Below are 23,744 nucleotides of genomic sequence, written 5' to 3' on the forward strand. Positions count from 1 at the left end.
GGAAAGTAATAAAGGATTACTGTGTTTTTTAAAAAGACTGGTTTGCATTTCAGTAACATGTTATATAGGCAAGACTTAGAAGTTAATCAATTTCCAGTGGTGCTTGGGTGGCTCAGTCGGCTAAGCGTCTGACTCTTGATTTCAGCTCAGGTCATGATCTCAGGGTTCGTGAGTTCAAGTCCTGAATCAGACTTTGGGATGCTGACAATGGATCCTCTCTGGTGCCCTCTTTCTCTGCCCCTCCCCCACTTGCACACTCTCTCTTTCTCCGTGAAAATAAATTAATTAACTTAAAAAAAAGTTAATCAACTTCAAAATCACAGAGGCCAGATAGAATAGTGAGATGATTAAGGAGCTGACACTCTGGAGCCAGAGGGCATAGGTTCAAATTTTTTTTTTTTAAATATTTTCTTTTTAATGTTTATCTTTATTTTTGAGACAGAGAGAGACAGAGCATGCGTGGGGGAGAGGCAGAGAGAGAGAGACGCAGAATCGGAAGTAGGCTCCAGGCTCCGAGCTGTCAGCACAGAGCCAGATGCGGGGCTCGAACTCGTCAACTGTGAGATCATGACTCGAGCCAAAGTTGGATGCTCAACCGACTGAGCCACCCAGGCGCCCCCCATAGGTTCAAATCTTAACTTCCCTGCTTGCTAGCTATACAACCTTGGGCAAGTTACTTAACCTCAGTTTTCCCATCTATAAAACAGGGATAATAAAAGTACCTTTTTCAGGTTATTAGGAAGACTTAATATTATAACACACATAAAGTTCTTAGAATGGAACCTGATGTGTGATGGTAACTAGTCAGTAATATTAACTTCCATTGTCATCACTATCCTACTATTACTACTATTGATACTACCATTGCTAACATCATCATCATCATCGTCATCATCATAACCTTCAGAAGCTTTTACATTGGCCCTATTTACCAAAATCATTATAATTCACCCGTAATGTTGTGGCACATTTATGAATTAAAAACCCATTAGAACAACAACATCAGAAGAGCCAATTGTGTCCGTGGTTTCTATTTTAGAAAGTAGAGAAACCAGTGTACTGAAAAACCCATTCTGTTCATGTGGTTTCTATGTAGATAATATAGAAAACAGAACTGAAAGATCTGCTATTCACCAGATGCCTACTGTGCTAGATCCTGTAAATAGAGACTACAGTGGAGATAATGCCTCCCATGAGATGGAGGTAGTATCCCATTTTTTCAGATATGAAGCTGATGATCCTCAGAATAGTTAAGTCATTTGCCCAAAGTCTCATAGATAGCCAAGGAATGGAGTCTATACCATGTCTGTTTATCTTAAGCTCCAAAACTCACACTCTTTATGATGCAGTGTATCTCCCTGGTGCCCTACCTGAATTTTACTTAGCTCTGCCTGAGACAAACTGTATTGTATTACTTTTTCCACATCAAATCATCATCCATATTTGGAAATGTCATCAGTGTTTGGAAACCGTTTCTTTTTTTTTTTTTTTTTTTTTAGTTTATTTATTTTGAGAGAGAGAGAGAGAGTGCATGTGAGTGGGAAAGAAGCAGAGAAAAAGGGAGAGAGAGAATCCCAAGCAGGCTCCGCACTGTCAGCACAGAGCCCGACCCGAGGCTTGTACCCACAAACTGAGATAATGACCTGAACTGAAATCAAGAGTCAGACACCTGACTGCAACACTCAGGTGCCTCTGGAAACCATTTCTTTTTTAAAACAAGTTTTACTTAAGGACATAAGTCACATTTTATGTTTATAACCTAATACATCTAGCCTACTATACAACTGATAAAGGCTAGCCAAAAATAATAGCTGGCTGAAAAGAACAGAAATAAAGTTGTGGTACTGTAGCTAATTTATCATGATAGCCGATTGGCAGTTTTAGCTTATTCCTAAATGTTGATACTGGAAAAGTTTATGGAGGCTGGAGACATTAACATTTGCCAGATTTTGAAGAACCTTTTTCCCTTTAAATTGTCTTTCAAATTTTAGGTTTCACTGCCTCAAAGTTCTCAAGGAATTGCCCATCAGACTTATCAGCAGCCTGTTATGTTCCCTAATCAGTCTAATCAAGGATCTATGCCCACAACAGGAATGCCAGTTTACTATAGTGTCATTCCTCCTGGTCAGCAAAGTAATTTAAGGTGAGTATGACCAAGAAACCTAATCCTATAGCTTCTCATTGTTTATCATGATTATGGTCTGTTGCTAATTTTAAAATTGAGTAAAGAGCATGACCTGAAGTGATTGTCTAATATAGAATAGAAAAACTATGATACAGTCTACTTTTCTAATAGTTCTTTTAACAGAATCAGTATATGCAAAACATTTCATATGTAAACTGAACAAGAGTCAAATCGTCTCTCATGTGCCTAAAAGTAGGCAATTCTCCTCTTAACCAGTAGGTGGCCATAGACCTTGGAGTTTGGAGCATTTAATATTTAAGGTTTTTGTAAGGAGTCAGGGGAGAATATTTCTTGTGTATAACCTTAGCAGCAAAATTTCTTAACTGAAATTTTTCAGGCTACAGGGAACTCATTTTTCATCAGTAAGAGGAGACAGGCATATAGAAGAAGCAAATGATAATAGCTCTGTGTAAAAGCAAGTTATGAAACTACTTCTTTAGCTGCTTCAACTTGGAAGAACAGAAGCTTCTCTGATAAGCCTAATGTGATATAAATAGTAATCTTCCTTTGAATTGGGTAACTTTAGTCCATTATTCAGAAAGTATTACAGTCTTTGATTTATTCTCATGACATCCCTGTAAGGTTGCCAGAGGGACTGCATTGCTCTTTTCAAGAAGGAAGACCTAAGTTTTCATTGCTGGTAAGAGGTTGGCACCGGTTATGGTTACCGGTGATGATATTTAGGGGTGAGAAAAGGATTGACAGACGTGTTTCATTGAATCTACTTGGGAGAATGGAGACTTGGCTCTCGTATTTGTTACCAGACACAACACACACACACATAGGACACACACACACACACACACACACACACACACACACACAGAGGATTCGCTTATTTCCTTGCCCTTTCCAGCTCTGTGACTGTCACAGATTGAATAGGCCCAGGATTTTTAATCAGAAAGTTGGTTGTGTCTTTGAGGTAGAGCAGCTACACACTGAAAATAGAAATGTGTACTGTGTTTGGGGTGCCTGGGTGGCTCAGTTGGTTGAGCATCCAGCTTCGGCTCAGGTCATGATCTTACTGTCCCTGCATGTTCAAGCCCCACACCGGGCTCTGTGCTGACAGCTCGAAGCTTGGAGCCTGTTTCAGATTCTGTGTCTCCCTCTCTCTCTGCCCCTCCCCCACTCATGCTCGCTCTCTCTCGCTCTCTCTCTCTCTGTCAAAAATAAAATAAACGTTAAAAAATTAAAAAAAGAAATGTATACTGTGTTAAATTTCCCATTTGTTGTGTAAGTTTAAATTCTGTAAATAAGGAGAAATGCTCCCAATCTGAACTTCTTTTTCTGATTTATGTAAATTTGGGGTCTGTAATGCCAGTTCAGGATTTCAGTTGTCAGAAGCAGAATTTTGTGCTAACACAAGTGAAATGGATGGTGTGAGAATGGCTGTGAATTATCTGCTTTTTGAACCAAAGTGTAACGTTTTGTTGAAGCTGAGAGAAGGAGATATTACTTAATACAGTGACTTATTTGAGATCAAAAGACCCCTGCTTTTGTAAGTTTTATAGGCTTGCATGCTGGGTAGAGGGGCTTTCTTGAAAGAAGATCAAGTCTAAAAGGACCTATAAAGATGGCTTAGACTTTATAAAAACTTTCCCATGTTTGTTATATTTATCATTCCTTTGAAACAAAAGCAATCTTGTCTCGACTTCCGAGGGAGCTGGCCCTGGGAGTGTCTATAGATGGGAAAGAGCACAGCTCTGTACTACCCACCCCTAAATTCAACCTTATTTTAAGAATGATGGCAGGATGGGGCGCCTGGGTGGCTCAGTCGGTTGAGCGTCTGACTTCGGCTCAGTTCATGATCTTGCGTTTTGTGAGTTTGAGTCCCGCATCGGGCTGTGTGCTGACAGCTCAGAGTCTGGAGCCTGCTTCAGATTCTGTGTCTCTCTCTCTCTCTGCCCCTCCCCCACCCATGCTAGCACGCGCTGTCTCTCTCTCTCTCTGTCAAAAATAAAAATAAACTTAAAAAAAAAAATGGTGGCAGGATCTAAAAACCGTCAAGTAGAATGCTAATAACTACACTTTGGAAAGAACCATACGAACTTTTAGTTCCTGGTCCTGCTTCCACAAGAAAATAAAAATATGGGGAGCTGGCCTTGGCCTGAGGAATAGCTTGGAAGCCCAGCAATTAAAAGAGAACTGAGATTCCCCTCCAGCTTTAATCTTGAGAAAAACTTTTGGGAATTACTCAGTTTAGTGCGTAGACCTAGAAGAGAAGAGTAAGATAAGTTTGAAATAAGCTAGCTGTAAATTAACAGTAGTGATTGGTTACTATGTAACAAACTACATTGATCTCTTCCAACTACAGATTACCAATGTGAGAAATGGAATGGATGGCACATAAAGCAAGAATGTGTATCCTGTCACACTTTTATCCTGATACCTTTTATGCTAGTTATTAGGTAGGAGTATAAGTCGTACACAGAATTGATTAAGGATACCTTTGAGTGGAAAACCTCTGTAACTAACGTTATTTTTTTTTTAATTTTTAAATTAAAAAAAAATTTTAACTATAACAGCATTTTAAAAAATGTAACAGCATTCTTTACTGAAATTTTATTGGTGATTCTGGGCAATATTTAATAAGCAAATTGCTATAATATTTCAGATTTCCAATGTAAAGATCAACTGTTGGCATTTATTAATTAGATGATTGTATTACAATCCAAGGGCTAATATTATAGAGACCATTCCTTCATATATCTAGATTTGTTCTATAAATTATATTTTATTTACATATTCCAGTGTGTTTACATGCAGAGCAGAGGTTTATCTGAATATTTCAGCACCTAGAGCAGGGCCTAGCCCAGGGTAGAAGCTCGGTAAATGCATAGTGAATTGAATACACTTCTTTAATGACAGAGGCCAACTTACACATATGTATTGGTACATATATATTATTCTCAATTATGTACAGTTATTGGCCTTAATGTTACTATTTTGTGTCTGCAACCTCTATATGCTCTTAAATTTTTCGTTAATATTTTTACTACAAAATAAATTATGCTTGCTGACACAAGTTAAACGATCAATACAAAGGTGTGTAAAATGAAGGCTAATCATTAGGCCCCACTCTGCCCTCACCTCCAGGTGACCAGTGTTCACGTTCTAGAGTGTGCATTCTGTCACATTAGCCTCCTGCCCAAATAAATACATACACGTCTAAAATACACAGGTATTGAAATTAGGTTAGGTGGTAGGTTCTAATGAAATAGACAGTATCTTGTATTCAGTCTTTAACAATGTATTGTGAAGATCAGATTAGTAAGATTCAGTGTAAGACATTCTTGTTTTGTGTGTTTGTTTTTTCCTCATTTCATCACAAACATAATTTTACGTAAATGAAATCATATGCAGGCTGTATTTTCTTGTTCTGATTGCCTTCTCTCCCCTGACCCTGTCAACGAGATCATTTTCCATATACACACATGTTGGATAACCCATGTTTCTCTCCTGGTTTGTATCCTTCCTCACTTCCTCCTTGTACCTAATCATATGGTAACACAGATAATGGGTATGGAGACACAAGTAAGATAGATTAACTCAGACATAAAATGGAATTTATAAATAGTTTAAAATATAAAATGTCTACAACTTGCATTTTTTTTTAATATACAACCATATCATGTTTGAAATATGAGAGAATTAAATCTTTCAAATTTAGTAATATGACTGATAACAGATTTTTTTTTCAGCTAGCTTCATTTCTTTATTTTAAGATACTGCTTATAACTTCTGCCATTTTCTCAGGAGTCCAAATGTATGCCCTGTTCCTTAAGGCTCTTCATCATGGAATCTACCTGATTTGATATCAGGTTATGAAGAGGTCTCACTTAGGTACTTTTTATAGATAACTGAATCTTGTGCCATGAGGCGTTAATTGACGGGGGGGGGGGGGCATTATATGGTTAGAAAAAGATGAGCTAAGGGGGGCCTGGGTGGCTCAGTCGGTTAAGCGTCTGACTCTTGATTTCGGTTCAGGTCACGATCTCATGGTTTGTGAGATCAAGCCCTACATCTGTGCTAGCTGCACCAAACCTGCTTAGAATTCTCTCTCCCTTTCTCTCTGCCCCTCCCCTGCTCTCTCTTTGTCTTTCTCTCTCAAAATAAAGAAACATTTAGAAAAAAATTTAGAAAGAAGTTGAGCTTTGGAGTCAAAACCTGTCTTCAAGCATGTGTGACTTTAGGCAAGTTTTTTAGTCTTTTTGCACTTTGGTTTTCTCATGTGTAAAATAAGAATAATACCTCACAGGATCGGTGTGCAGAATTCCATGTGTAGGACTTTGTGTATGAAAATTATTCTAAAATATAGTATATACTGCCTATGTTCTTAGGTAGAAGACACTGAAAATTGTTAATAAAACTTTTTATTGCTTATTCAGAGCCATAATCCTGAGCATCAGTAATTATGCTCAGTAATTGTGCCCCCACAGAAGTTTGAAGCATGTTGGAGATATTTTCACTTACTTTCTAATATCAGGTTCTTTCTTTGTCACTTATAGTCAGTGTAGGTGCTTTAAATCTGCAGTGGAGTTACTAGAACTAGGTTTTTAAAAAGAAAGGCTGTGAGTCAGATCCTGGAGGGCTCTGCTTTGAAAAAAGGTTTTGATATCTTTGAGGAATTTGTGACTTCTGTTTTAATAGTTCACATGCCTTTACCTCATACCTGGATCTGAGCTGTGTTCCAGATTATTGTGCTTGCTGGTCAGACACTTAGCCGAAAAGTAGTAGGAACGATGAAAGAAACCACAGAGTATCATTAGTTTGTCCTTGAAGCAGAAAATATTTTCGAATGTTATTCCCAAGTAGACTAAATATAATAAAATGTTAGTTTATTTTCTAAATGACTTGTGTTTTCTATGTGACCAGAATTTACATATTCTTTTCTTGTATGCCAAGCATACTTCTTAAAAGACATTCACTTTGTAGATTTAAGAACATTTATCTTGGGGTGCCTGGGTTGCTCAGTCAGTTAGGCATCCAACTCTTGGTTTCAGCTCAGGTCATGATCTCATAGTTCGTGGGTTCGAGCCTCATGTTGGTCTCTGTGCTAATACCAAGGAGCCTGGTTGGGATTCTTTCTCTCTGCCCCTCCCCTACTTGTGCTCATTTGCTCTCTCTCAAAATAAATAAACTTTGAAAAAAAAGAAAGAAAGAAAATTTATCCTCAATTACTTCAGTGAATTTGAAATCTGCATTTTTACCAACACACTAAGCTGAGGAATGAAAAAGTATACTACATTATCCCTTCAGAATAACTTACATAAAGGAAATATATACAGTTGAGCATTGTTGTCAATTTGTATTTGCAAAATTGCCTATTCCCTATAATTTATTTATAATCCAAAAATAGATATTTGCAGGCTTTCTCAGCCATTTGAACATATGCACAGAGCAGTGAAAAATTTGAGTCACCCAACGTACACATTCTCAGCTGAGGTCAAACAGGTTAAGTCTTCCACCTTATTTCAGCTCTCATACTGGAAATTTCCTTTTCAGTCTATTTAGTGCTACAGTTTTGGCGTTTTTGTGCTATTTGGTAATTTCGCTGTTTAAAATGGCCCCCAGGCATAATGCTGAAGTTCTGTCTAGTGTTCCTAAGCACAAGAAGGGTGTAATGTGTCTTATGGAGTAAATATGTTTGTTCTGGAATGAATTATATTGTTGGCCATCAGCTCAATGTTAAGGAATCAGCAGTGTGGCACATCCAGAAAAAGGAAGAAATCCACCCATCTGTAGGTGAGACCACTCCAGAAAGTACTAAGGTAACCTCTAAAATATGTGATGTCGATCTCACGGTCCGTGAGTTCGAGCCCCGCATCAGGCTCTGGGCTGATGGCTCGGAGCCTGGAGCCTGCTTCTGATTCTGTGTCTCCCTCTCTCTCTGCCCCTCCCCCATTCATGCTCTGTCTCTCTCTGTCCCAAAAATAAATAAAAAACGTTGAAAAAAAAATTTTTTTTTAAATAAAATAAAATAAAATATGTGATGAACCTATATAAAGATAGAAAAGCAGATAAATTTGTGGATTCATGGGATGACAACCAGTAAGAAAAGCATAATGACAGCATTGTGAGGCCAAAAGCCAAGGAAATTTGTGGTCAAATTACTCTGGGTCAGGAAAGTGTTAAAGCCCTCTCAAATAATGTTTAATAAAGAAATACTGCACACAATTAGTTATTGTAAGAAGTGTACATTAAAGGTCTTTAAACAGATACACATAAAATTAAGGTTACATGTTGATCAGTTGATGAGGATATTGTGACCAGAGAGGCTCTTAGTAACCCTGTATTTCCTGTAGAGACAATGGCTCGGTAGTTGCTAATTCAGTGTTCATGTGACTTTTAGAACATAATTATCATGAATAACAAGAATCAACTGAATTTTATGCCTCATACTGTGTTAGACACCATAAAGGCATGCAGAATGCAGTAATAATGTAGAGTTTATATTATCAGTGAGTTTTAATCATTTCTACTGCTAAAGCCTACTAAATCTTAATAAAGCTTTGACTTAATAGTCAAGTAAAGACTATAAAATTTGACAAATCTGTAGCTTTTATTTTTCAGAAGACTATAAAAGGTTTGCTTTCCTCTCTAATGCTAAAGATTCAATCCAGCAAGAATTTACATATTTAAATATGTTTAGATATGGAAGAAAGATAAGACATAGTCCTTGTCCTTAGGGAGCTACAATTGTTTTTTATGGAGAGCTAAACTTACACATAAGAAACAAGTAGGAAGTCCTGCAAAATGAATATAAGGAAGGATCATTTAAGAGCATTAAGGAACACAATATGTATAGCTACTAAGCATTTTGCTAACCAAATGGTATATATAACCTTAGCATTATTACTGTTTGAGCCCTGCCTACCTGGTCAGCATTTCTCCACCTTCTGTTTCAGTCCTTGTAAAATGGGGTTTTGGAGGTGCCTGGGTGGCTCTGTCAGTTAAGCGTCCGACTCTTGATTTTGCTTCAGGTCATGATCTCCCAGTGGGTCGTGCTCCACACTGAGCATGGAGCCTGCTTAAGATTCTCTCCCTCCCTCCTTCTGCCCCTCGCCCACTATGGTGCATACATGCGCTCTCCCACTTTCAAAACATGAATTTTTTTTTTAATTGGGATTTTATTACAGAAAGCTTAGAAATGCAGATAAAACCTTTCTTCCAGAATGTCTTCTTGTCTATACTTTTTACATTTCTAGAAGCTTGTCTTTAAAGTGCCCTTTGAAAAGGATAAGAATGTGTGTTTGTTTTTATTTTACATATAGACAATGAAACATGGGAAAAGTTAACCATAGAATTTAACCTGAAGGTCTAAACTTTTCTACCCTGATTTCTAGAACCCTACCTTATTAACATATCTACCAGTGATTTCTAATCTCATCAGCTTGTTAGAATAACCTGTAGAGCCCTTTAAAAATACTGGTAATAGGGACTCCTTGGTGGCTCAGTCAGTTAAGCACATCCAACTCTTGATTTCTGCTCAGATCATGATTCCAGGGTTATGAGATTGAGCCCCACATTGGATTCCACAATGACAGTACAGAGCCTACTTGGGATTCTCTCTCTCTCTCTCTCTCTCTCTCTCTCTCTCTCTCTCTCCCCCCCCCCACCCCTGCTCACTCTCACATGCATGCGCGCGTGCTCGTGCACTCTCTCGCTCTCGCTAGTTCTCTCTCTCTCTCAAAATAAATAAATAAATAAACTTAAAAAAAAAAAAAAACCACTGGTCATAACCCCTAGCTCTCTCCATTCTCATTTCACTGTCATGGGCCTGATGTAGATGATTCTTCTGACAACAAGAGTTAAGACCCTTCACCTGCATTAAGCCCTTCTCATCTTGTTTTTATCCACAGAGTTGAGCTGTGTGTAGCCATAACCCAGTAATATTTTACACGTCTGCAAGAAAATTATGTCTGTTTATCACTGTTTATTGGTAAACTTTCATCCAAGACACAATGTTTAAAGATAAAACTGTGTAAATTAACCCCATTCCAACAAGTGTACTCAGTTTTAGATCGAAAATATATGTTAAACTCTGACCTTAAAGAGTCCTCATCCATGCACTGTTTATGTTTTTTATTAATGGACTGTAATGAGCTCCATTCTGTTAACAAAGAAGAGGTAAGATTTCTGTAAGAACAGTGAGACTTTGTTTTGAAAAATGTCTTCCTTAGCTTGAGAGTTGCTTAGCAACCTCTTTTTCTTTTTTTGGCAGAGGCTTCTTATGCAGAAAAATAGAATTTGAATTGTTAATTTTATTTTTCAGCTCAACCTTTCACTTATCGCTGAGACAACTTTTTGTTTGGATTAGATTATGTTGTTATGTATACTGTGAAGATTATCATTTTCAGCAAGCCATGTAGTGGTCAGAGAAGCTTAGCTTCACAACTAATCGTGGGATTTCTCTCAGTTTTTTGTATGGAGAGAAAATTAATTCCATTCCTGCAATGTCTTCAAAAGTGGCAAACTAGTTGGATAATATCTTAAAAATGCCCTCATTTTGATGGATTTTTTCTTCCTGTTTTACCTTTCATTTCTCATTTTTGTCTTGAAACTCAAAAGGAGAATATACTTTTGTTTTTGATCTGTCATCTCAAAGAGCTAGCATACACAGAGAGAAACTTGAAGAGACTATAACCTTTATTTTTCAGAACTTGCTAAAAAATGCTTCACAGTATCTTTATGAAATGATGAAAAAGAAAGCCTACTTTTAAGTCCTTTCCTTTTTCCTCCCCACAGTCTGTTTTTCCCCATTTTTATATCCTACTATTCCGGTGGTATCCTCTTTGTCCTACTTCTGAAACCTGTCTTGGATTCATTTTGTTTCTCCTAAACTTCTGATTTTGCATTTTAAGTTTTTCGTTTGCCTCAGCCATCCTTTGACATAATTGTTGATAACAAAGTCTCAGTTTGAACCATATCTTTTCATGAAGTTTTGTTTTTGTTATTAACTAAGAAGTTAACTCCTAGCCTAGAGAAACAAAATGTAATAAAATTATTTGGGGGCCTAAAACATTGCCTTTCCACAACATTCATTTTCTCTTCACTGAATGTAAAATCAAAGCTTTCTACTATTTTTGTAGGCATGTATTTATCAGCAAAATTTATTAGTAAATCAAGTTTCACTGACAGAATGTTAAATGGGAAGGAAAGAAGATGCTATAGCTATTTCATTTTTTGTGAGTTCAAAATGACTCTTAGTAGTAATATTTTGGATTAGAATAATAGTATTTAGTAGGTACTCTTAAAGAATGGAGAGGAAAGCTAACCTTTCATGCAAAACCTCTCCATTTTACACATAAGTAAACTGATCATATTTGTGGCTCATCTTCATTCTCTCTCAGTGGGTTTCTGTTGACAAATATCCAAAATATTTCTCCTACATCTGTATTTTGTCTATTTGAAACAGTCTTTTCTCTATCTCTGATTTTGTGTGTGTGTGTGTGTGTGTGTGTGTGTATGAGTGAGATACATAGTCATTGTAGAAAATGTGAAAATATAAAATGCTTCAAAACGTAAAAAAAAGTGTGAAAAATCAAGGGTACCTGGATGGCTCAGTCGGGTAAGCGTCCAGCTTCGGCTCAGGTCATGATCTCAGAGTTGATGAGTTTGAGCCCCGTGTCGGGCTCTGTGCTGACAGCTCAGAGCCTGGATCCTGCTTCGGATTCTGTGTTTCCCTGTCTCTCTGTCCCTGCCCCGCTCATGTTCTGTGTCTCTCTCTCAAAAATAAATGTAAAAAAAAAATTTTTTTTAAGTGTGAAAAAGCAGATCAACTACAGTCTCACCACCGAAAGATAATTACTGTTAAATTTTGGTACACTTCTCAAGTCATTTCTCAGTACATACCTAATATGTAAACTTTGGTAGGAATTATGTGTTTTAAACAGTGTATTTTCTGTAGTTTTAATTGCATTATTCATCAACTTTGGCTTACAAATTAAACCATATAAAAATACATGCTATAAACTTTTTAGTTTCTACCTTATCCATTGCCCTTTGTGCAAGTTATTATTCACCAAAATAATCACTGTTTAGACTTTGGTATGAACCTTTCTAACACTTCTACTTCTTTTAAATAGTTATGTGAAAGACTTGTGGTTTAGCAAGAGAGCATCATTGTTTTTGTTTTCATGTAGAGAGGTTAGGAATGTTTTTATTTGTGTTACTGTGAATTTTTTTGCACATGTGGAATTATTTTCATAAATCTCTTATTCTGCAGCTTGCTTTTTTCATTAAATATTACTTTTGAATATCTTTCCACAGATTATTTGCATCATTTCTTTTAGGTTAGAATAGAGAGAAGCCACCTTGTAAGAGATCAGGCTAAGGAATTTGTGTTTAATAAGCTGTTGTTTTTAATTAGGGTAGTAAAGTTGCTGAGATATATTTGAATTAAGCTGAAAACACAAGTAGAAGGATCCCCTAATACAAGCAAGCATCAGGTGGCAGGGTCCTTACCTGTGGTGGTCACAGTCAGAAGGGGATACATCTAGGAGGTCTTTTGAAAGAAAATACAAATAGTTGGTGATATTATAAGTGAGGATTAACAATTTCAAATATCTTGATGGAAAATGTTTCAGTAGCAACAATAGAATGTCAGGGTTGGAGAGTCACCTGGATGGCTCAGTCAGTTGAGTGTCCGACTTCGGCTCAGGTTATGATCTCGCAGTTTGTGAGTTCAAGTCCCACATTGGTCTTGCTGCTGTCAGCCTGTCAGCGCAGAGCCCACTTCAGATCCTCTGTCCCACTCTCTCTCCCCTTCCCTTGCTTGTGATCTCCCAAAAATAATTAAATATATTTTTTAAATTTTTTAAACATTGGGGTTGGAGATTGGTGTAATTATTATTGGGATATCATTTACTTAAAAATACCTACTAGAGGGGTGCCTGGGTGGCTCAGTTGGTTAGGCAACCGACTTCAGCTCAGGTCATCTTCTCACAGTTTGTGAGTTCGAGCCCCGCATCAGGCTCTGTGCTGACAGCTCAGAGCCTGGAGCCTGCTTCAGATTCTATGTCTCCCCCTCTCTCTGCCCCTCCCCTGCTCACACTCTGTGTCTATCTGTCTCTCAATAATAAATAAATGTTAAAAAAAAAAATTTTTTAATACCTACTAGATCTACAGTCAACAAAGTTATCAATAACAGGCCAGAGAGGAAATATTTTAGGCTTTAAAGACAAAAATATAAAATTGTTGATACTATTTTAGGTATTTATATGAGAGAAAATAGATTTCCAAAGAAATTTTGTTGACAATATTCAAAATATAATAATTGAGGACATTTTTTATTTAATACAGGCCTACTAATGCAGTGAATAGAATTACTTTAAGTAGGGAGATAACATTTCATTTAATTAAGGGGCTCAAAATGAGTGTTTTCTATCAAACTGACTGCAAATGTTTATCAGTAAAATTCATTCTTGGCTTGCAGGCTATTCAGAAGCAGACACTGAGTCATACTTGACCCAATGGCCATAGTTTGCCAGTACTTACACTAGATGATTAATAGCCAGCAGTAGGAAAGACCAATAGGAAACAGTCTGAAATGAAGGCTGACTGCACAGGAAAAGAGGAATAGAGAAGCCAACATACAAGGAGATTTCAAAGATTAACAGATATTGCTAGGAAAGATGAAAACCATTAGAGGGAGAAGACATTGGATGTAACAAGAAGAGGTCATTTGCAACATTGCAGACAGTATGTAGTAACTTAGAGAACTCTGAGAAGGAAATGACAAGTTTAGATAGTTCATAAAGTCTTGTGTATAAAAGGTCCAGAGTATTTATCCAAAAATAAGTAGTACTTTTTTAAAGGATAGAAAAGAAAGAACTTGTATGAAGGAAAAATTCAGATTAAAAAAGTGTAGTTTTTAAACTCTAAGGGAAAAGTAAATCTCTTAATTTTCCCTGACTACTTTTTGAATTGTTAGATTTTCACTGTTTTCTTCCCCGTGTAAATTTTAAGCTTTTCCAAATTGTTTTTAAAAATCCAGTGATGTTCTGCACAGCCCAAGATTTGGAAGGGCTTTCAATTTTATTTGGTATTCCTCCAGGCCATAGGTAACCTAGATAACATGCAGTCCCCTGAGATAGGCCAAGTTTAGGAAGTGGAAAAGGTTTGACTTGGAAATACCCCTTTGGCATATCCGTGTATTTTATTTTGTGAATAATTTCTGTGGCTTGGAAGTGTGCTGACTTTGTATTTCGCTTACTGGTGTTGCGAGCAGTGTGAAGCAAGTTGATGAAAGGATCTTAAAAATCTTCATCCTCATGTCTTCCATTTCTAGCCAAGTGGGTATTGGGGACTGAATTTATCCTCCTGCCTTAACTTAAAAACCAGAAAAATTGGGGCACCTGGGTGGCTCAGTCAGTTACCCACCCGACTCTTGGTTCGAGCTCAGGTCATGATCTCGCAGTTTATGACTTGGAGCCCTCTGCACTGGCAGTGTGGAGCCTGTTTAAGGGGTTCTCTCTCTCTCTCTTCTCTTTGCCCCTCCCCGACTCGCACACTCTCTCTCAAAATAAGTAAATAAACTTAAAATATTTATATATACAAAGCAAGTTTTCTTCAGACGGTGAGGGACAATAAATCCTGAAAGAAGGAAAATAAAATGAGTCTCATCAGTGCCCCAGCTTGCTGCCTTGAGAGAGTTTCCTAGCCACTACTCAAGGAGGGGGGCCCAAGCAGTCTCTCTCTAAATTAAAGAGATGGGAGGTAGGAGTGCAAGGTGGCTAAAGTTTACAGGGCAGAGTGCTGAAGAGAAGAGACTAGCAAGAGAAGTCTGTGGAGATCTACAGAGGGACCCTTGGGAGTCTAATAGATTCCTGCCTAGTGCTTGTATGTACAAAATCCATCCAAGGCCAAGAGCAGGTAGGATAATCCCTGGAGCTCACACAAGGATGGGAATAGTTTATATTCCTACCAGCCGGAATGTTAAAACCTTATTATATATGAGACATCGAGTAGAGGATCTAGAAGGACACTGTCTCACTAGTGGGGGAACATTAGCCCTAGATTAAAGGCTGCTCTGGTCATGCCTAAAGAAAAGCAAGACTCAAAAGGATTAAATGATTTCTGGGTAACTTAACTGTGACTCAGGGCAAAGCTCAAAAATACTGTTTAAAAAATACAAGAATATCCAACACTCAACAAGATTAAAGTTAACAATGCCTGCCATCAAAAAAAAATTACCAAGTATGGGAAGAGGTAGGAAACTAAGGCCAATAATGAAGAGAAATATCAGCTAATTGAAACCAATTGCAAAACAATGTCAATATAAAAATCAGGGAAAAAAATGAATAGAACATCAGTGCTCCTAAAGGGGCCTAATGCATATGTAATTGGCATCCTCAAAAGAGAGAAAAGGCTAGAACAAAAAAATATTTGAATATGTAATGGCTGAAAATTTCTTTAATCTAATGAAAATTATAAACCCACAGTTCCAAAAAAAAGTTCAGTGATCCCCAAGCAAAAGAAACATGAAAGAAAAAAACTTCTAAAATAAGTGGTAAAGAGAAAATCATAAGACGAGCCAGAGAAAAAAAGACATTACATTAAAGGAAACAAAGGTAAGAATGGCAGCAGACTTCTTGCTAGAAACCATACAAGCCAGAAGACAGTAACACAACATCTGTATTTGAAGTAGTGAAAGAAAAAAATCTAGAATTATACCAGTAAATTTATCTTTTAGAAACAAAGCTGAAATGAAGACAATTTCAAATGTACAAAAACTGAATTAATCACCAACTGACCTGCACCACAAGAATTGTTAAAGGAAGTCTTTCAGACAGAAAGAAAATTATGTCTGATGGAAACTGGCCCCTGTACAAAAGAATAAAAATAAAAAGTCAAGCAGTATACTGGCTCAAAAAGTTGAGTATCTTAGAACCATGTAGAGAATATATCAAGAATTCTCAAACCCTGGTTAAAACAAAAACACACCTTGGGAAAGTTTGTTTAAAAAGTTAAACCTACTCTGTGACCCAACTATTCCACTTCTAGGTATTTAACCAAGAGAAATGAAAACTGGAACCAACCCAAATGTCCAACAACAACTGAATGGATAAACAATTTGTGTTACATTCATCAATGGCATATTACTTAGCAATAAAAAGAATGAACTATTGATATATACAACATGGATGAATTTCATAATTATCCTGAGTGGAGAAAAGCCAGACAAAGGTATATACCATATGATTCCCTATATATGAAACTCTAGAAAATGCAGCCTAATCTCTTGCGCAAAAGCATGTCAGTGTTTGTGCAGGGTACAGTTAAGGGGGAGTTAGTTGATGGGGAAGAAAGGAAGGAGGAACTACAAATGGGAAGAATGCAACTTCTGGGGTTAGTGATGGTTTCAGGGTATACATATGTCACAACTCTTCAAATAATACCCATAATGCACAGTTTATTTTCCATCAGTTATATCTCCTTAAAGCTGTAAAAAATGATCTTCGTGTCCTTTGCTAATAGTTTGAGCAAAGACCAGTTTTATTTAAAATGAAGAGAAAAGCTGCAAGACTAACAAACCTTTAAAAACAAGTATTTTTAAGGAAAAATGTATACCACAAGGCATTTAACAGAGGCATAAAAGTCATTTTTAAAAGCTTTTAAAGAGGTAAATGCCTGAAAATAATTCCAACAATATAGGTGCAAAACCTTTGTGCAGAAAACAAACATGGTGAGAAACTAAACATCTTTGATGTTGAAGATGTGCACACCCTGTGGTTTAGCAGTTTTGCTACTAGGTTGATAACCTTAAAAAAGAAGTCAGTAGTGTCCCAGAACCCAAATATGATTCACAAGCTAAGAATGGTTTTTAAATTTTTAAAGGATCATTTTAAAAAACAAGAATAAGCAATGGAGGCCACATATCCCACAGAGCCTAATAATACGTATACTAGCTGTTCCTTTACAGAAAAAAATTTCCAGCCTCTACCTTAAAACCTTAACAGTTGTGTATCAGAGACCTGTACATGAATGTTTGTAGCAGCCACCCCCAAATAGAATGGATAAATGTTTTATTGTGTATCCATTCAGAGCACAACTATGCAACAATTTGAGGTGTATGTGGGGCTAAGGTATGGGAACTTCTAAGATATTAAGTGATATTTTGTATCTGTATTCATTCGAATGGTGGTTAATTTTACAATTCTTTGAACTGTGTAACATATTTTTGGACACACTTATATATATATTTCAAACCCCCTAAAAAGTAAGAAAAGCAGTTGTTGAAGATAGATTTAACTATGGGGGAAGGCTTTAAGAGATAAAAGCCAAATGAATGAGAGAAGAGGAAATCGAGACTACTTTTGAGGAGAATTGCTTTCATAAAAGGGAACATTGAATTGAGATAGTACATGGGAGGGGAAAGGAGGTCAAGAGAGAATGTCTTTTCTTGGTTGGAAAAAGAAGTGTTTGTATATTGAAGGGAAAGACAGTAGAAAGATATGCCTCTGCAGGATGAAGAGGGGGAGTTGTAAGGTCCCCAAGGAGGGGGAGAGCCAGCGTTCAAAGGGAAGTACGTTAGCCTTAGGTAAGAGTGCAGAGGATTCACATATGGTAAATAGAGGAAAAGCAAAGTACATAAGTTAGATTTTTGGTAGAAGGATAGGTGCGGAAATGGGTTTATGGAAATTCTTTTCACATAGCTTTTTTTTTTTTTTCTACTGACTTAGGATTTAAGGTAAGAAGTACATTATCAAAACATAGATGAATATTGGAAAGTTTTTTAATGTAAAGATCCAGTATAGTTACATTAAGACAGATTTCAGAAGGAAAGCAGCAAGATGTGGGGAAATGTTACAAGTATGTCTGATAGAAGCTTATTATATAAGATGTTTTTACCACTTCTATACTAGAGTAAGAACAGTGAGACCCAACAAACAATTCATGGAGATAAATAGTTTACTCATTTCACAGAAACTAATAGTAAATTATCACATGAGAATATGTTTACTCACCAGCAATCTAAGAAATGAGAATTAAAGCAACTTTAACAAAAATGGAAGATAAGACAGTTAAAGTATTCTGCAAAGAGACAGACTTTGCTGGTTGCTAGGCATATGAAAAGCCCACTTTTCTATAAATCAGTCTGATGACGTTTAGCAGAACACAAAAATGCTGTACTTTTTTGTTCTGTAATTATATCTCTAAAAGTCTACCACATATTTAATCCACTCCCAAAATTAAAATTGCCGCAAAACAAGTTTACAACAGTGCTGTTAATAGGAAAATCTAACAAAAAAGATCCAGAAGAGTATGTGGAGCATAGAGAGCATAGTCAGTGGTATTTTAACGTCATATGCTCACAGGTAGCTACACTTATGGTGAACATAGCATAACATATAGAGAAGGTATATATCTGAAACTAATGTAACATTGTGAAGTATACCTCAGTTTTAAAAGTTTTTTTTAAGTCCACAGAAATATTGAATAACCTTTGAATAGTTTTTAATTTTAATTTTTTTTCAATATATGAAATTTATTGTCAAATTGGTTTCCGTACAACACCCAGTGCTCATCCCAAAAGGTGTCCTCCTCAATACCCATCACCCACCCTCCCCACCCTCCCACCCCCCATCAACCCTCAGTTTGTTCTCAGTTTTTAACAGTCTCTTATGCTTTGGCTCTCTCCCACTCTAACCTCTTTTTTTTTTTTTCCTTCCCCTCCTCCATGGGTTTCTGTTAAGTTTCTCAGGATCCACATAAGAGTGAAACCATATGGTATCTGTCTTTCTCTGAATGGCTTATTTCACTTAGCATCACACTCTCCAGTTCCATCCACGTTGCTACAAAGGACCATATTTCATTCTTTCTCATTGCCATGTAGTACTCCATTGTGTATATAAACCACAATTTCTTTATCCATTCATCAGTTGATGGACATTTAGGCTCTTATCATAATTTGGCTATTGTTGAGAGTGCTGCTATAAACATTGGGGTACAAGTGCCCCTATGCATCAGTACTCCTGTATCCCTTGGGTAAATTCCTAGCAGTGCTATTGCTGGGTCATAGGGTAGGCAAAGATGAAGTCAGGCTTTCACTTTTTTTTAATTTTTAAATGTTTATTTTTGAGAGAGAGAAAGAGAGCATGGGCAGGGGAGGGAGACACAAAATCCGAAGCAGGCTCCAGGCTCTGAGCTGTCAGCACAGAGCCTGATGCAGGACTCAACCTCACAAGTCATGAGATCATGACCTGAGCCGAAGTCGGACACTTAACCAACTGAGCCACCCAGACGCCCCAGCTTTTGAATAAAATATCAGTTTCCTATATTTATGCTGGGCTAATTAAGTTTGGTTTACATTTATAATGAAATTTGCTTAGTTTGGCACACATGTTAAGTCAGACATTGGGACCAAAGGGTTCGAAATGTTCTGTGTTAACCACTTCAGTTTTTTTAATTCAGAAACATTAAATGTGTGATACTCAGGCTATCACAGCCCCCAAATGGATTATGTTGATTAATTACAGCATCTTTGGGGAACACAGCCATGCATACTAAGTAATAAGTTCAGGCAGTTTTCTTAACTACATTGGCAATAAGACATCAGATAGTTTAAAAAGGCAGAAAACCAAATGACTTCCTAGCACACCTTGCCAACTGTTCATAAATTTTCAAAGATAACATCTTTAGTAGCCCCTAAAAGCTGTACCATATGTGGGGCTTGCTTCTCAAATGAGCTAATTACTGCTTGAGAAGAATACACTTAGTCTTTGTCTCCCATCAAAAAAGTAGTAATATGAAATAAATCATGATGTTTGCAAAATCATAAAGATAAGATGATGACAATAACATTTTTGTTTAGAATTTCCAGGGTTATTTTAAGTCATCAACCTTCTTGTGGGCAACTTCATGTGATACAACTTCTTTGTGAATACCTTTTATATATACACCATTTTTGTTCATTCTGCCATTTCCTTTATCTTATTTGCAACAGTATTATTGAGATAAAATTCACCTACTATACAATTCACCTACTCAAAGTGTACTTTTTAGTATATTCACAAATATGCAACTGTCACCATAATCAATTTTAGAACATTTTCAACTCCTCAGAAAGAAACCCTAAGGTGGAAAAAAAGCAATTTTTATCAACAAATCAATGGATAAACAAAATGTGGGTTGTATAGGATATCACCCTTAAAGGAGGTAAATTATGACATGCTACATCATGGATGAAATCTTAAAGACCTTATGCTGTATGAAATAAGCCAGTTACAAAGGGACAAGTGTTGTATGATTCCACTTATATGAGGTGCCTAGAGTAGTCATATTCATAGAAACAGAAAGTAGAATGGTGGTTGCCAGGGGCTGGGGAAAGAAAGAGTGGGAAGCTGGTATTTATGGAATACAGTTTGGATTTTGCAAGATGAAAAGAGTTCTGGAGATGGACAGTGGTAATGATTGTACAATAATGTGAATGTACTTAATGGCACTGAACTATACACTAAAAAATGATTAAAATGGTGAACTGTAAGTCACGTGTATTTTACCAAAATTAAATGTTTTAATGTGAATAGACTGATGAAAATAACAAGGAAAGAAACCATACTCTTTAGCTGTCACCTTCTGACTCCATCACCACCATCATCTCCCAGCCGCTAATTTACTTTCTATCTCTATAGATTTCCCTGTTATAGATATTTCATATGAATGGCATCATAGGTAGTCTTTTGTGACTAGCTGCTTTCACTCAGCATAATGTTTTTAAGGCTCATCCATGTTAGCATTGTATCAGTAGTTCACTACTTTTACAGCTGAATAATAAGACTCCTGTTCCATCGTATAGATCTGCCACATTGTGTTATCCATTTGTCAACTGATGGACATTTGGTTGGTTCCACACAGTACTGCTGTAAGCATTAGTTGGTACATTTTGTTAAGTTAATTTATTTAAGTAATCTCTACTCTCATCCAGGGGCTCGAACTCACAACCCCAAGATCAAGAGTTGCACGTTCTACCAACTGAGTTGGCCACATGCCCCTAGTTAGTAAGTTTTATGTGAGCATATGTTTCGTTTCTCCTAGGTGTATACCTAGGAATGGAATCACTGGATCATGTGGTGACTTTGTTTAATCATTTGAAGAACTGTCAGACTTTTCTAAAGCAGCCACACCATTTTACATTCCCATAAGCGTTATCTGGGTGATTTAATTTCCCTGCATCCTTGCCAACACTTGTTAATTATTTGACTTGTTTATTATAGCCATTCTAGTAATGTCTCATTGTGATTTGGGATTTTGATATCCCTGATGACTAATGATATTGAATATCTTTTCATGTGCTTATTAGCCATTTGTATATCTTCCTTGGAAAATGTCTATTAAGATCCTTTGCCCAATATAATTGTGTTATGTGTCTTTTTATTATTGAATTGTAAAAGTTCTTCCTGTATTCTGATACAAGGTCCCTTAATATATCTATGACTTGGAAGTATTTTCTCCCATTTTGTGAGGTGTGTATTCATTTTATTTTTACAGCCCTTTCAAATACAAAAGTTTATTTTGATGAAGTTCAGTTTATCTATTTTATTTTGTTGTTCATGCTTTTGGTGTCATATCAAATAATTCATTACCAACTCCAAGATCTCAAAGATTCATGTCTGGATTTTCTTCTAAAAATTTTATAGCTTTAGCTCTAACGTTTAAATCATTGACCCATTTTTAGTTAATTTTTTTATTACAGTCTTTTTGCACATGGTGAGTAAGTTGCCCCAGTACCATTTGTTGAAAAGACTATTCTCCCATTGAATGGTTTTGACACCCTTATCAAAAATCAGATGATCATTGGTGCTTCTGGATGGCTCATTCACTTGAGCTGACTCTTGATTTCAGCTCAGGTTATGAGATCGGGCTCTGTGCTAAGCATAGAGCCTGCTTGGGAATCTCTCTGCTCCCTCCCCCCACTCATGTGCGCACTAAATAAATAATCAAGTGATCGTAGGTGTCTGAGCATATTTCTCAATACTAGTCTATTAATCTATATGTCTGTCTTGTGCCAGTGTCCCACTGTTTTGATGGAAGTTTGAAATTGAGATATGTGAGTCCTCCAACTTTGATCTTTTATCAGGATTGTTTTGGCTTCTCTGGGTCTTTTGCAATTTTATATGAATTTTACAGTTTGTCAGCATTCACAAAGAAGTCAGTTAGGATTCTGATGTGAATTGTGTTAAATCTGTAGATTAATTTGGAGTATTGGCATCTTAAGTATGTTGTCTTCCATTCCATGAACATGGGATGTTTTCCAATTATTTAGATATTTTATTTCTTTCAACACTTTCTGTAGTTTTCAGAGTTAATGCTAATTTCTTTTATTAAATTTATACCTAAGTATTTCATCTTTTTTAATGATACTGTAAATAGAATTGTTTTAATTTTATTTAGATATTCATTGGAAATGTATAGAAATACAGTTTATTTTTGTATATGTTGTATTTTGTATATATTTGTATTTTGTATTTATGTTGTATCCTATAGCATTGTTGAACTCATTTTACTAGTTATTATACTTCTTTAGTGAATTTTTTAGGATTTTCCATATACAAGATCATGCCATCTGTGATGATATAGTTTTGCTTCTTTTTCAATCTGGATACCTTTTGTTTTATTTTCTTACCTGATTTCTCTGGCTAGAACCTCAGTACAACATACAGTGAGAGCAGACATCCTTGTTCATGGTTTTAGCAGGAGAGCACCCAGTCTTCCACCTTAAGTATGATGTTAGCTGTGGGTTTTTCATAAATACTCTATATCAAGTTGAGAAAATTCTTTTCTATTCCTAGTCTGTTGAATATTTTTATTATGTAAGAGTATTAGATTTTGTCATATGTTTTCTGCACCTATTGAGATGATCATATGATTCTTGGTTTTTATTCTGTTGATAGGATATATTACATTAATGGATTTTACTGAGTCTTGGTGTATAATTATTTTCATGGGTTGCTGGTTTCACTCTGCTAGTATATTAAGGACTTTGGCATCTATATTCACAAGAAATACTGGTCTGTTGTTTTCGATACCTTTGTCTGATTTTAGTATTGGGGTAATATTAGCTTCATAGAGTGAGTTGGGAAATAGTTTCTTCTATTTTCTGGAAGATTTTATGAAGAGTTGTTAATTCTTTATATGTTTGAGAGAACTCATTGATGGAGGCTTCCGTGCTGAAGTTTTTGTGTGTGAGGTTTTTTTGATTACTACTTTGGTCTCTTCATTTGTTTTAGGTCTAGTTCAGAGTTGGTGGTATAGTGGTGAGCATAGCTGCCTTCCTTTTGTTTTAGGTCTATTTGGGTTATATCTCCTTGAATCCATTTTGGTAGTTATCTCTTTCTGGGAAGTTGATCTAATCTGTTGGTATACAGTTTTTCATAGTGTTCCTTTATTACCCTTTTGATTCTTGTAGATTCAGTAGTAATCTCCCCTATTTATTTCTGATCCTAATAATTTGAGTTTTCTCCTTCTTATTTTCTTGGTCAATCTAACAAAAAGTTTGTCAGTTTTTGTAGGTCTTTTTAGTGAACCATATTTAGGGTTTGATTTTTTTTTTCCT

At 36.4% G+C, this 23,744-nt stretch overlaps 1 protein-coding gene across 17 annotated transcripts in view; it reads left to right on the top strand.

Moving 5' to 3' along the window:
- Window positions 1–23,744, top strand: part of R3HDM1 (R3H domain containing 1) — a 205,857-nt gene that overhangs the window by 156,977 nt on the left and 25,136 nt on the right. For all 17 annotated transcript variants that reach the window (XM_011285215.4, XM_045034798.1, XM_045034801.1 and 14 more), the window contains one exon: window positions 1,992–2,143. In XM_011285215.4, coding sequence (XP_011283517.1) covers window positions 1,992–2,143 — 152 coding nt within the window. The remainder of the gene's footprint in view (window positions 1–1,991; window positions 2,144–23,744) is intronic.

The sequence above is a fragment of the Felis catus genome, chromosome C1, assembly GCF_018350175.1.
Source record: "Felis catus isolate Fca126 chromosome C1, F.catus_Fca126_mat1.0, whole genome shotgun sequence".
Taxonomy (NCBI): Eukaryota; Metazoa; Chordata; class Mammalia; order Carnivora; family Felidae; genus Felis; species Felis catus.